This window comes from Phyllobates terribilis, unplaced genomic scaffold (genome assembly GCF_046119375.1).
Source record: "Phyllobates terribilis strain yellow unplaced genomic scaffold, ASM4611937v1 Scaffold_2__4_contigs__length_985480577, whole genome shotgun sequence".
NCBI classification, from domain to species: Eukaryota; Metazoa; Chordata; class Amphibia; order Anura; family Dendrobatidae; genus Phyllobates; species Phyllobates terribilis.
Window position 1 is genome coordinate 414395352 of NW_027362762.1, and position 15572 is coordinate 414410923.

At 39.2% G+C, this 15572-nt stretch overlaps 1 protein-coding gene across 1 annotated transcript in view; it reads right to left on the reverse strand.

The window, feature by feature from the left end:
* GALNT17 (polypeptide N-acetylgalactosaminyltransferase 17) overlaps positions 1-15572 on the reverse strand; it is a 938842-nt gene that overhangs the window by 256464 nt on the left and 666806 nt on the right. Inside the window, exon 6 of the mRNA XM_073665134.1 lies at positions 9397-9514. Coding sequence (XP_073521235.1) covers positions 9397-9514 — 118 coding nt within the window. The remainder of the gene's footprint in view (positions 1-9396; positions 9515-15572) is intronic.

Genomic DNA, 15572 nt, shown 5'->3' on the forward strand with positions numbered 1-15572 from the left:
ACATAAAGAGGATTGACGCACAACTCGTGGGGACGGCAAGACTTGGACAGCAGCCCCTTGTCCTGCTGTCACCATAGTTACCCAGTGCCCAGTCAGCGACATGTAACGCCCCTGTCCATGCCTACTCGTCCAAGTGTCTGTGGTGAAATGCACCCTGTCACACACAGAGTTTCTCAAAGAAGCGGTGATGTTGTGTGCGACATGCTGGTGGAGCGCAGGCACACCTTTCTTTGAGAAGTAGTGCCGACTGGGCATCTGGTACTGGGGCACTGCGACGGACATAAGGTCTCGAAAATCCTCTGTGTCCACCAGGCGGAAAGGCAGCATTTCTGTAGCCAAGAGCTTGCAGATGGTGAAATTCAACCTCTTAGCTTTCTCATGGCTAGGAGGAAATGGTCTTTTACTTGTCCACATCTGTGGGACCGAGGGCTGGCTATTGTGCTTAGACGGGGTTGATAAGGGTGTCCCCGGCAAACTGCCGGTCTGTGAGGAAGATGCAGGCGGACATGTTAGGTTGCCTTGATCCAAAGGTGGTGCTATCGATGTCGGACAGCGCTCAACACCAGCTGGTGTTCCCACCTCCAAAGAAAATGATGACCTGCCAATCACGCTGGCTGTTGCGGGTAAAGAGGTGGCAGGTCTGCGCCCCAAAACAGGTGTGACTGCTGTCCCCCCAGTCACAGAGGATGAAGAGGCCACGGATGCACAAGATATGGCAGACGGTGGTTGGCCCGGCCGGCTAGGCCGCATTGTAGCACACTGAGCTTCCCACTGCTACTTATGCTTCATGTCCATGTGCCGGTTCATGCAGGAAATACTCAAACTATGTATTTTTTGGCCTCTACTTAGCTTTTGCTGACAAATGTTACAGATAACACGAGTTGGGTCATCTTTATCGATCTGAAAAAATGCCCAGGCTATGCAAGGCTTAGCACCCATGCGACCTGAAGAGCCACCACGACTTGTGGTGAGAGGCAGAGTTGTGTTTGAGGATGCAGTTGTTGACGTGCTTCCAGTACTACGTCTCTGTCCAGGAAGGCGCAACCTGACCTCGTCGTCACTAGCATCTTCCTCCACCTCCTCTGCTGACCTCATCTCTTGGCTGACTGTGGGTTGACAGTAAGTGGGATCTCCGACCTCATCATCATCACCCTGTGCGTTATCACACCCGTCGTCCTCAGAGCCAACCTGTTCCTGCCCTGACAAAAAACTAAAGTTGTCGCTCCAATCAGGTATTTGAGTCTTATCATCGTCTTCCTCATTGTCTCCACCAACAGGAGTTACAGTTTGGGAATGAGGGTCTACATTATGGTCAGAACCTTCTGCGTCTGGTCCTGGATCCGACTCATAAAGATTCTGGGCATCAGTGCAGATCATTTCCTCGTCTGGATTCACAGAAGCGCTGGAGTCGACCTCTGATTCCCAGGCTATAGTATGAGTAAACAGCTCTGCAGACTCAACCATCTGTTCTACCTCATACTTAGACGGGCAGCTGGAGATTTGGGAGCTGTGAGGAAGCAAGTGCGATTGGGGTGACACCTTTGAGGACTGAAGTATTTGTGATGTTGAAGTTGATGTGGAGGAGAGCCGACTTAAAGGAGCACTTGATATCCGTTGAAGCACCTGCTGTTTTTGTGCCTCATCTGGAATTTGTAGCGATTGGCGTGGCCGTAAGAAAGGGATCTTATCACATTGTCCGCTAAAAGAAGTAGACATTTTAGTTTGGCTGGAAGATGGTCTTTCTTTTGCAGATGTTACTGTTGCTTTAACACCTACCCCACGGACACAACCTTTTTTCCTCTTCCCAACACGCCTATTCCCCTTTCCACCAGCAGCAGGCCTTTTTCCACTCATTTTGGTGGTTAACTAATTCACAACTCTGGAGTTGTTTGCACAAAAAAACAATGGATGGTAACCGAGCAGAGCTGAGTGGCCAAACTGTGGTATTAGGCCAAACTATTGGCTGGGTTAGATGCAGAAAAAAATTATATTCAATTTGCAACCTGATGGAGGTCAGTATAGATGGACTAATACAACAAGTCCCACACACAGCTAGAAGCCCAATATTTTTTCAGAGGTAGATGCAGAAAAAAATATATTCAGTTTGCAACCTGATGGAGGTCAGTATAGATGGACCAATACAACAAGTCCCACACACAGCTAGAAGCCCAATATTTTTTCAGAGGTAGATGCAGAAAAAAATATATTCAGTTTGCAACCTGATGGAGGTCAGTATAGATGGACTAATACAACAAGTCCCACACACAGCTAGAAGCCCAAATATTTTTTCAGAGGTACTGTAGATGCAGATAAAAATTATTTTTAATTTGCAACCTGATGGAGGTCAGTATAGATGGACTAATAGAGAAAGTCCGACACACTGCTAGAAGGCCAAATATTTTTTCAGAGCTAGATGCAGAAAAAAATTATATTCAGTTTGCAACCTGATGGAGGTCAGTATAGATGGACTAATAGAATGATGCTATGCCCAAAAGATTTTACTTCACTAGGTGCAGTAAAAAAATTGGTTTTCTATACACAGGTGGTATATCTTGCAACACAGATAGGCTACTCCACTGACTAACACACTCTGCAATAGGCCAAAAAGGATTAGCTTTGCTAGATTCAGCCAAATGCTGTGAAAAAAACTTGCACAACACTGGCACAGACCTGCCTGGCAAAAACTGATAGGAACTGATGTAACCTAGTCCTGAAAAGGACTCCAATTACAATTAGTCTTTACTCCCACAATCTATCTATTTAAGAGCACAGACCTCCCTGATAAAAGTCGTAGGAAATGCTGTAACCTAGTCCTTAAAAGGACTGCAATCACAACTATTCCCTACTCCCAAGCTATCTGTATATTTGTGCGAAAATTGGCTTGAAATTAACAAGGTATAGCGCACACAGCAACAGCGGTGCCGTCTAACACGCAGCTGCAGCAGTGAGAAAATGGTGGCGACGGGGAAAATGGCTTGGTCTTATAGGGCAAGGACATGTGACATACACTGCCAATGACACATGACCTTGCTTGTGTGAAAAAAAGCACTTCGCTTCGTGTGTGCGCTGCTGATAGGCTGACAGATTGCACCTCCCCACTGCAAATGCGGGAAAGAGAAAAAAAAATGGAGATCTTCATTGTTCCTGCAGAGATCCATCCCCTGCCCCTCCCCCCACCCCGCTGTACACTCAAACTGCGTATTAACATTAATTTTCATCATTACTGAGAAAAAATCCAGTTATGATTTAGGTGCACGAACAGTTATCGAACATAACCTCGAACAGCCGAATTTTTCTCAAATTGTTCGTGTTCGCCGAACGGCTCGAACACCGCCCAAAACAGCTCGAATTTGAGATTGGCGAACAGTTCGAGTAGAACAACGCTCATCTCTACTAGGAACCTCCAAAGGGCAAAGCAACCCCGCAGAAGGAGTATGAGAAGACTTAGATCTAGCACACACAGTACATTGATGCACCCACTTAATGACTTCCTTCTGCCATCCAGGCCACCAAAAACTGCGACCCACAAGTCTCTTGGTCTCAGAAATTCCTGGATGACCTGCCAACCGAGACTCATGACACTCAACAAACAAATCTCTCCTAAAGGTCCTAGGCACAAACAACCTCCCATGGGGAGTGTTAGATGGGGCATTCTCCTGTGCCTTAAGAATCTCATCTTCCAAAACGGATTCCAATGCAGCAATCACAACACCTTCTTGTAAAATGCTCTCCTCCTCCTCAGCACAGACCATGGGAGAAAAGCTGCAAGACAACGCATCAGCTTTAACATTCTTGGTACCCGGGATGTAAGTAACGGAAAAATTAAACCGCGAAAAAAAAAGTGCCCACCTAGCCTGACGGGCATTCAAGCGCTTGGCAGCATCAAGATAGATCAGATTTTTATGATCAGTGAAAACCTGAATGGGAAATTCAGCACCTTCCAAGAGATGACGCCAGTGTTCAAATGTGAGTTTAATAGCCAGCAATTCCCGATTACCAATATCGTAATTAAGTTCAGTCTCAGAAAATTTTTTTGAAAAAAAGGCACAGGGAGGTACTCCATTCTTGTTTTCCTGAGACAACACCGCACCGACCCCCACAGAAGAAGCATCAACCTCAACCAAAAACGGCTTAGTCACATCAGGCTGCATAAGGATGGGGGCAGAGCTGAACCTCTCCTTTAGAAACACAAACGCTTCAATGGCCTCAGTAGTCCACTGAACCGTAATAGCACCTTTCCTGGTGAGATCGGTCAGTGGTTTAACAATAATAGAAAATTTTTTAATGAATTTTCTGTAATAATTGGCAAAACCCAAAAACCTCTGTATCGATGTCAAACCAATAGGCCTAGGCCATTCCTGCACAGCTTGAACTTTCACTGGGTCCATCTCAAAGCCCTCGCTGGAGATAATGTAGCCCAAAAAACGAATTCTCTGTACAGCGAACTCACATTTCTCTAGCTTAGCAAAAAGCGAATTGTCAATTAATAACTGTAATACCTCACGTATGCTCCGCCAATGAGACTCCAGATCAGGCGAATAAATCGAAATGTCATCCAAATACACAACCACATTTTTGCCGATCAAAGGTCTAAGGATGTCATTAATAAGATTCTGAAAAAATGCTGGTGCATTGGTAAGACCAAAAGGCATAACCAGATTCTCAAAATGACCCACAGGAGTGTTAAAAGCAGTCTTCCATTCATCACCGTCCTTCATGCGCAACAAATTGTATGCCCCCCGGAGATCAATTTTAGAGATCCACTTGGCCCCCACTAACTGGTTAAACAAATCAGGAATCAATGGCAGTGGGTAGGGATTACATACAGTAATTTTATTAATCTCGCCAAAGTCCAGACAAGGACGTAAACCGCCGTCCTTTTTTTTTAACAAAAAAAAATTCAACAGCCACAGGTGACTTAGAGGGTCTGATATGACCAGCGGCCAAGCTCGTCTGTATGTATTCCTCCAAAGCCTTTCTCTCAGGAATAGTAAGATTAAATAAACGACTTTTAGGAAGAGTCGCTCCAGGGACAATTTCAATGGTACAATCATAGTCTCTATGGGGAGACAAAATTTGCGACTCCTCCTCAGAAAAAACTTTCCCCCTTTATCCACAGCAGCAATGTGCCCGTTACAACACTTGTCATAACACTTAAGGCTCCAGGACTTAATTTCATTAGCAGACCAATCCAGTACAGGATTGTGCAATTTTAACCAGGGTAACCCCAAAATTACTGGAGAAGGCAAATTATTTAATACTACCAAATCCAAATTTTCTTGGTGAATACCATTAATAGTGAGGGGAAATTCATAAACCTTGTGAGTAACACATTTCAAGGGAGAGCCATCGACAGAAACCACGGCAATAGGGAATGACAAAGGTTTGGGTTTTAATTTAAGTTTTTCCAAGAATCCCCCATCAATCACATTCAGAGTAGAACCACAATCCACAAATACCCGAAATTCAATTAATTCTTCCTGAGCTGCAGTAGTAGCAGAAAGAAATACCCCCTTAGTGTTTAAACAGGCTATACGGGCGTAACTGACCTCTTTTTTTTTTTTCTTTGTTCATACGAAGCACACAGTTCTTAATGAAATGGTCAGATTTTCCACAATAAAAGGACAAACCTTCAGAAAACCTGCGTTCTTTTTCCTGAGAGCGGGGTGACATCGCCCCAATCTCCATCGGCTCTCCAATGTCAGTACAGACCCTCTCAAGACTAGGAGCTGACATGGCAAAGGATTTACTCTCACTAACCCTTGCACACAGTCTCCTGTCCACCCGTATAGCTAATTGCATTGCCTCCTGCAAGTTTCCAGGTGTAGGATAAGCAATAAGCAGATCCTTAACCCTTTCACCTAGCCCAGCAAGAAACAAACTTTTCAGAGCTGAATCGTTCCACCCCACCTGAGCAGACCACCGACGGAAGTGAGTACAATAATTTTCCACATTACCTGATCCCTGTCTCAAAAGTCTCAATTCCGTCTCAGCTGATGAGACACGATCAGGATCATCATACAACAACCCCAAAGCAGAAAAAAAACTATCCACTGATCTAAAGCACGGATCACTAGGTTGGAGAGAAAAGACCCATCCCTGAGGTTCTTTGCGCAAAAGTGACATTATGAACCCTATGCGCTGTGATTCATCAACAGAGGATCTGGTTCTCAAACGAAAATACAATAAACAAGCATTTTTAAAGGAAAAAAAATCTTGTTGTTCACGAAAAAATAAATTAGGCAATCCTACCTTTGGCTCCACAAAATGCGCTCCAGAACAGCTACTCACGTGTTGTTGGAGCTCGGCCACCTCCAGAGAGAGTCCCTGCAGGCGTTGAGCCAAATCATGAACCGACACCATGATGGAAACTGGAGGTCTTTCCTTAGAGATATTTTTGGGCTGGACTTACTGTTATGATAGGCTACAAGCACTAAGGAAAGATAGGAGATCTGTCCCTACAATAGAACTAAGCTAGATCCCTACGATGTAACGGGGAACCTGATCCTGCGATTAGACCCGCTAAAGTCCTCAGCTAGTCTGAACGAAGACCTATAGATGTGAGGGAGGGATCCCTACAAGAACTAGGGACTGGGAGAAAGATGGACACCTCCTAGCAGAAATTGTAGCAGTAAAAAGACAAACACACAACATAGAACATAAAGGTCAAAAGACCTAGCTAAACTGACTGAGAAAGGTTACAAAGCACCTGGCTAGCTTAAGAGTAGAAATTACAATGAAGTCCAGCATGGCCAGAAGGGCGGAGCAGGATTAAATAGGCAAAAAGGTCATGTGACCATCAAAATAGAAAAAACCTAACAGGAGAGTTCTAACAATGGGGATGAGAGGGCCGTGCATACCAGGTTAGGGATGGAGGGGCATGCATACTTGGATGGGGATGAGGGGGTCATTTATACCAGGATGGAGATGAGAGGGCCATGTATACCAGGATGGGGATGAGGGGGCTGTGCATACCAGGGTGGGGATGGGGTGCCATGTATACCTAGATTGGGGGCCATATAGACCTGGATTGTGGGACATATATACCAGGATGTGGATCATATTTACCTGGATGGGGGCATATATATACCAGGATGGGGGATATTAGTATAGAATTGGGGGAGATTACCCCTATAACAGTGTTAGCAGAAGACCCCCTCTTCATAACAGTGCATCATGGCCACATTTTTTGCTTCAATTTTTTTTTCTATTTTCCTCCTCTAAAATCTAGGTGCTTCTTACGGTCCGGTGCGTCTCATAGTACAAAAAGTACGGTACATCTACAATTCAAATTAACAGAACTTTATTAACTATAAGCATAAATTTTAAAAAATATATTTTCATTTACTTTGTAACTTTTTATTATGCAACCATGACACTTTTTGATAAGGTCAGAATGTTTCTTTCTAAGTTGAGTTCCCCACCAAAACAGTAATTTTCAATGCCTTTTAGAAAGATTTAGAAATGTTTGTTGGTTGTGTATAGGCTGATTCATTCTGGGCTACAGATTAGCAGATCTGGCAAGATTTGAGTTTTACAAATCGCATGTACTTTACTGGGAAATTTATTTATTCTCCATTGCATGTCCATTATTATGCTGTAAGGTCTGGAAAGACTCTAGAGCATAATAACATAAGATGCAGAAACAAAAAAACAACTAATATACACCTCACCACTCATCTCTCTAGCCACCCCTGCTACTCTCTGTCTCCAGTACAGTCCCCTGCATCTTTTCCTACTACCACCATACATTGAAATCCCAGGCCACACTAGATCAGGACTTCCACCAGCGATCAGGCCTGGGACCTTCTGTGCGTGTGTAGTAAGGTTGCGGCACATGTTGAGACGTTGCAATGTCAAGACCTCATGATGCACATGTGCTCATACTTCCTGGGCCTGGTCATGGTCAGAAGTCCTGGCCTCGTGTGAAGAGATCAGTGGTTTTAAGGTGGTTAAGAGACCCCGAGTGACAGCGAGTAGTAAAAATAGCCAGAGAGGAGACAGGTGATTTTTTTTGTTGTTGTTTTGAACCTTTTGTTAGACCTTTTCAGTTCAACAAAATAGCCTTCATCTGGCCGTCTTGTTGCTCAATTTATGTAGAGTGAATTACAAAAATCCATATATGGAAGAAGATGGATTTTTGTAAAATACAAGTAGACTTCAATTGCATTTAAATAAATTTGCCAATCTCTACTCTGGACATCATTGGGTATAGTGCTGCAGAATATGTTAATATTACACTGGGCTTCTTCATATTCCTTTGGATTTGTTTTCAAATAAAAAAAACAATGAACTTTAAGGTAATACAAAATGTATTATTCTTGAAAGGTACTTCTCTAAATAATGTAAATGAAAAAATAGTTTTCTGTGTCTTATTAAACCTTAATGTATTCTATCAATATTTAAAAATGTATGCACACATTATTTGCAAAAGTTAATAAGTAAACTTGTACAGTGGATATAAAAAGTTTCCATATCCCAATTAAAATGCCTAGTTTTTGTCATGTAAAAAAGATCATATCAAGAAGAAGAATTTCAGAACTTTTTCCACCTTTAATGTTACCTATAATGTGTACAAATCTGTTTTGAAACAACCTGAAATCATTTAGGGGTGATGAGGTGAACGGAATAAAATTTTAAAAAACTAAAATATTGTGGTTGAAAAATTGTAAACACCCATTAGAAAGGTGGTTGTGTTCAGAATTAGCCAATCACATTTAAACTCATGCTAAATAATAGTCAGCACACAGCTGCCATCATTTACATTGAATATGATTAACCCCATATAAAGTTTAGCTGTTCTAGTAGGATTTTTGTGACATTTTCTAAGTTGATTTTACAGAAAAAGCCATGGTCTCTAAAAAGCTATTAACACAGCAAAGGGATCTCATTGTTGAAAATTATAAATCAGGAGAAGGTTACAAAAAAAGATGATGCATTATTCTGAGCATAGAAAACATGGACATGATGGTTCTTTCATTGAAAAATATTGCACATGTTGCAAATGGCATATATTTTCTTCTCTCATGGAAAACCTTAAAGAGGTAGTCCAAGAGGTAGTTGAATACTTTATCATTGATGACTTATCCTTAAGATAAGTCATCAATGTCTGATCGGTCACCCCTGCCGATCAGCTGCTCACGGTGCCGGTGGCGGCGGCCGGGACTGCTCAATTGTGCAGCTGCTACATCTTCTGATAGTGGCGGTGGCAGGGCACTGCACATCCACCCGCTATTCAAATCAATGATAAAGCTGGATAGGTCATCAATGACAAAGTAGTGAACAACCTCTTTAAATCACAGACATATCCTAAAAACAGCAGTAATTGCACTAATACTTTAGAATCCATTTAAAAAAAAATGAAATATTTAGTATAGATAACAAAATTTGACAAACCTTTATTCCAAGTTCAATGTTTTCACCTCCATAAACATCCATTCCAGGATCCAGTAGACCAATCTCTCCAAAGAATTGTCTGTTAACAACAAAGGAGCAGCCAATCATAGCAGGAGTCCTAAGAAATTAAGAAGAAAATCTAAGTATATTTTGGAGTTTAGTAAATTCAAGATGTACATTAGTTTAAATATTTAATGGCAATTCAATAACAAAATGTGATTCGTACATGTGCCATAATGTAATCCTATGACATAATAACATAGTTACATACTGTAACTCCCAAGGCAGAAAACAGTTGTATGTCCATCTAGATAAGTCTATTCTCCATTAATGTTAATCCAGAGAAGGGAAAAAAATCCCTTTTGATGCATAAGCCAATTTTTTTCATTTTTGGGAAAGAATGCTTTCTGAAAAACTGCAACTGTTGTTACTAGCTCCATATAACAAAATATTAAGGATAGGGTGAGGGTAAAACAAGGTACCCATATTATAACATTTATATATCTCTTGCTGTATAAGACAACATGTTGCTACTTTGTAATCACCTTTAGCACTTATAATGAAAGGAAATACCATTCAAATGGAGAGGCGAGTGAGAAATATCAAATTTAGCCAAGTTTGGACTGACAACTTGCTAAATTTTCATAGAAAGATGTCTCACTTAATTTATTAAGATAACATTACACAAGCCATTGACTGATGCCAGGTTGGGTGTCAAATTATAAGTTTTAGTGCTGTGTTGAGTTAAGGTAATCTTGGCTACATCTGTGCTTGCCTGTTTTGCTTAGAAATTGAAAGCTAAGATTATTGTCCTGTACATCATCCTGTAGATGTTAACTAAACATCAGCAAACAGACAAATGCTGGACTTTTCAGTATAAATGCTATATTTATTAAGACAATACTTCCATAAAAACTATAAAAAAACACATATAGAGAGGCAAACAGCTAGATGGGCACTTGGTATTCAGAAATATCTACGGTATATGAAAAATAAATGTAAGGCACACCTTTGACACACAATGCGCAATGGGAACAAATCTGTAACAGAAGTAAGGGCAAACATTGAGGAAGGGGTTTAACCGCAAGTTCTTATCAAACTATAAATAGGTAAAATGGTTAACGGATATCTATTCCAATTACTGTGATACCTACTGTTGGCATACAAAACCAGAGGACCTTTTCACCCAGTAAGTTTAATTCGGGAGGAGCAATGGGAGAGCTTCCTAGTTGTAATAGCCTAGAAGAGCAGTGGATCACTTGGCATATGCTAGGGTTACTCTTTTTCATTAGGGCATATTATTTTATGTATTTCTGTTACAGCATCTGATGTTTTTTACTGACTGGTTGCAAGGAAAAGCTTGGGATTACTTATGGGGTTTTTTTGAATAAGAAAAATGGATGACTACAGTAGCAAATGCAGATACACAGAATGCAAATTGATTAAAAAACAGATCCAGCAAACTGATGAAAAAGTAATTTTTTTGCAGATTAAAACTAGACATGGATATGTGAACAATACCTTACAGATTTCTGCATCAGAATTAGATCATATTAATATAATAAATGAATCTCAAAAACAAATTGAATGCCAATTACACTTCAATTTTCAACTGGCTTGAATCAGGTCACAATATAAAATTTTAAGAAAGCTTGTTGAATTTGTTGTTGTTTTACAAAAATTAACTTGATTTACAAAATCAATCTGTCTGTCTGTCCATCTCTATCTATCTATCTATCTATCTATCTATCTATCTATCTATCTATATTCAAAGGAAATGGAGGCAGCACACCATTTCAAAAAAGAGAAAGATATGTTCCATATATTAGTTTATGGGCCATTGAAAAGTAACTTTTTCACTTTTTTGAAATGGTGTGCTGCCTCCATTTTCTTTGAATATATATACAAGGTTTGGTAATTACCTGGGAGGCTTGGCACCCAAACATTACTGCTGGTGCTATTTCAATTTTTTTTATTTTTATCTATCTAGCAATCCATCTATCCATATATCTATATATCTATCTATCTACCTAGCTAAATTAATGGAGAAAAATGAAGCAGCACAGAATGCAAAAAAATGCAAAAAAAAACCTCACGGAGCAAATGTCCTGGACTAACAATCCCATAATCCATTAGATATAAAAAGATAAGAAGATATAAAAAGATAACACGAGGCAACACTCCATTAATAGGCAAAAATATATCTATCTATCCATCTATCTATCTTTCTATCAATTATCTGCTATAGTAGGCAGATGAGAGGTGTAAATCTTTGTGTTCTCAAAATTTATTTTTCCTTATTTCGAATAAATGTATAATAATGATCATCTCAGCTAATTAATTAGTTTTTAATATCTAACACAGTGCAGTAGTGTTTTATGTGAATGTATGCTATGGCTGTGTCATGCAGGCTGTAATCTAAAGCAAGAGAATATATATATACACTCACTTTCACTAAATATATTACAGTTAAATATAGAGCAGAATCAATTGTCAGTTTATAAATTAAAAGAAACAGTCTTCCTAAGTTAGCATGGCAAAAATGTCATAATACCACAATAGAAAGACATGCAGAGGTCTGATATGTGATATCTTTAAAAATTAATAGGATTGTGTCATCTCTATATTTCCTACTTTAATTTATATACTAAAAAAACTTTTTTTTTTTATTTTCTTGTTTCATCTTCAGAATGTATATATTTCTATTTTTTGCACAAAATGAATGTTCAGCCACCCAAATGGCTGGGAAAAGCATATTTTCTTTATGGCAGTCATTTAGCAAAGAAACTTTGGTCACAAAATGATTAATCATCTTCTAAAGGAGATTGTTGTGGACACAATTTGTGACATTTGCACAGGTGATTGTGCAGGAAAAGGAAGGGAAAAGGACCTTAGTTATCAAGTGGGAATGGTGAAATCCTGTGGCATCTTTATATAGCGATGTAGAGATGAGCAAATCAATTTGTTGCAAATCAAATTTGTGTAGGAATTCACTGTACAAAATTCTCTGGAAAATTTGAACAATTTGTGATTTGATTTGCATGAATCACTAAAAATGGCCAATGTCACTTTACACATTGCAGAAGATTTCATCAGAATTAGAAGGCATATGACTTTGGGTGAGGACGAGTGGTCTTCTCCATAATACATAGCACAGCCAATCAGGAGGGACTATCATAGCCTGTACAAAAGCAGAGGCAGGGAAGGCAGCCAACACTTTGTAGTGAGAGAGAATATTTCACAACTCACGCCTTAGTAACTGAGATAGGGAGAGAAAGCAATAAAACACTGACTAAGCATTACAAATAGCGTGTGACCGTACATCAGTGAAGAACATTTACTATTACTTTTCTCATAGCCATAAGTATGTTGATGTCACTTTGACATTATCAAAGCTGTGCTTGAGTTAAAAAGCTTGAAATAAAAAGTAAAATAAGTGAGCTGGATAAAGTTCCAAGAAACCTCAAAGCTTTATGCATGTGCTTTTTCAGAGCATTTGGAATACTTGCAATTTGCCTCAAATCGATTCACCACAAATCATTTTTTTGGGAAAAATTAGTGAAGTTGGCAAATTTAAATTTCAAAATATTTGCTCATTTCTAATATAGAGAAATTCATTTTATTGAAATTCTGCTGGGATTATAATAAGAAACTGAAAAAAATATCTCATCAGACCTGGAGGCTTTTTGGGAGACCTTAGTGACAAGTGTGAAATCTGTAATGTGACATGTTTTTTTTATTTCTAATATAGACCAATAGAAAAAAATAAAAATGCAATTAAAATATACCTAACACTAAATTTACTGTATAACCATTATTAAATGTTTGACAATGCATTCCTTTAAAAAAGTTGTACTGTATTTCGACTTTCCAACTGGGGTTCAGCTGAAATAGAAGCAATGTTGCAATAGATTTATTTTCTAATCTTTTGAATCTGAAAAAAAAGGCTTCAATGAAATGCAGCAGGGAAATAGATATTGCAGCACATCCACAATACAATCTTCACTTTTCCCTTTGGACACAATGAAAGCAAAGAGAAAGAAAATTTGCCAAAATCCCTTAAGGAACTGCTGATGCTTTCCATCCAACAACATGCATATAAAAGTCATTTTATACACTCATCATACTTTATAATCACTTAATTACTTTTTAATTTTAAAATTAAAAGGGCACCATATAAAATACTAGAACTTTTTAAAGTATGTCTTGAGTAATTACCGAGGTGCTTTATCACCATGTTAACCTCAGATGCCCTTCTCTTTCAGCTTTATAATTTCATTTCATTTATACCAAGATAAGGTAATTGAAGCAATTATGTTCAACTGCTGATATTTTCTTAGTAAGATTTAAAGTGACAATAGTATAAGAATGCAGCTATGAATAAGAATGTAAGCATGTGAGAAAGTATCATCCCAATCAATATATACAAGTGTTTCTCACTAAATTAGAATATCATCAAAAAGTTTATTTATTTCAGTTCTTCAATACAAAAAGTGAAACTCATATATTATACAGAGTAATTACAAACAGAGTGATCTATTTCAAATGTTTATTTCTGTTAATGTTGATGACTATGGCTTACAGCCAATGAAAACACAAAAGTCATTATCTCAGTAAATTAGAATAATTAACAAAAAACACCTGCAAAGGCTTCCTAAGCATTTAAAAAGGTCCCTTAGTCTGCTTCAGTAGGCTCCACAAACATGGGGAAGACTGCTGACTTGACAGATGTCCAGAAGGCAGTCATTGACACACTCCACAAGGAGGGTAAGCCACAAAAGGTCATTGCTAAAGAAGCTGGCTGTTCACAGAGTGCTGTATCCAAGCATATTAATGGAAAGTTGAGTGGAAGAAAAAAGTGTGGTAGAAAAAGGTGCACAAGCAACCGTGATAAGGATAGTTAAGGATAAGCAGCCTTGAAAGGATTGCTAAGAAAAGGCCATTTAAAAATTTAGGGGCGATTAACAAAAAGTGGACTGCTGTTGGAGTCATTGCTTCAAGAGCCACCACACACCGACATATCCAGGACATGGGCTACAAGTGTCGAATTCCTTGTGTCAAGCCACTCATGACCAATGGACAAGCCAGAAGCGTCTTACCTGGGCCAAGGAGAAAAAGACTTGGACTGTTGTTCAGTGGCGAAAGTGTTGTTTTCAGATGAAAGTAAATTTAGCATTTCATTTGGAAATCAAGGTCCCAGAGTCTGGAGGAAGAGTGGAGAGGCACACAATCCAAGCTGCTTGAGGTCTAGTGTGAAGTTTCCACAATCAGTGATGGTTTGGGGAGCCATGTCATCTGCTAGTGTAGGTCCACTGCGTTTCATCAAGACCAAAGTCAGCGCAGCCGTCTACCAGGAAATTTTAGAGCACTTCATGCTTTCCTCTGCCGACAAGCTTTTTGGAGATGGAAATTTCATTCTCCAGCAGGACTTGACACCTGTCTACACTGCCAAAAATACCAATACCTGGTTTAAAAACAACAGTATCACTGTGCTTGATTGGCCAGCAAACTCACCTGACTTTAACCCCATAGAGAATCTAGGGGATATTGTCAAGAGGAAGATGAGAGACACCAGACTCAACAATGCAGATGAGCTGAAGGCTGCTATCAAAGCAACCTGGGCCTCCATAACACTTCAGCAGTGCCACAGGCTGATCGCCTTCATGCCACGCTGCATTGATGCAGTAATTGATGCAAAAGGAGCCCCGGCCAAGTATTGAGTGCATTTACTGAACATACATCTCAGTAGGCCAACATTTCGGATTTTAAAAACAGTTTTCAAGCTGTTGTTATAAAGTATTCTAATTTACTGAGATAATGACTTTTGTGTTTTCATTGGCTGTAAGCCATAATCATCAACATTAACAGAAATAAACACTTGAAATAGATCACTCTGTTTGTAATGACTCTATATAGGAGTTTCACATTTTGTATTGAAGAACTGAAATAAATTAACTTTTTGATGATATTCTAATTTAGTGAGAATCACTTGTATTTCACAGAAAGTTGCACTTATTAAATTCCCAAGTAGTTACTTAAATCTTTTATTATAAAAAACATTGATCTTGATGCACAATGTATAGGAAATAATGAATTAACGATTTGATTATGCAGTGTATTTGCTATCTATTCATTCCAAATTATTTATGATATGTCAAATCATAACAATGAATATT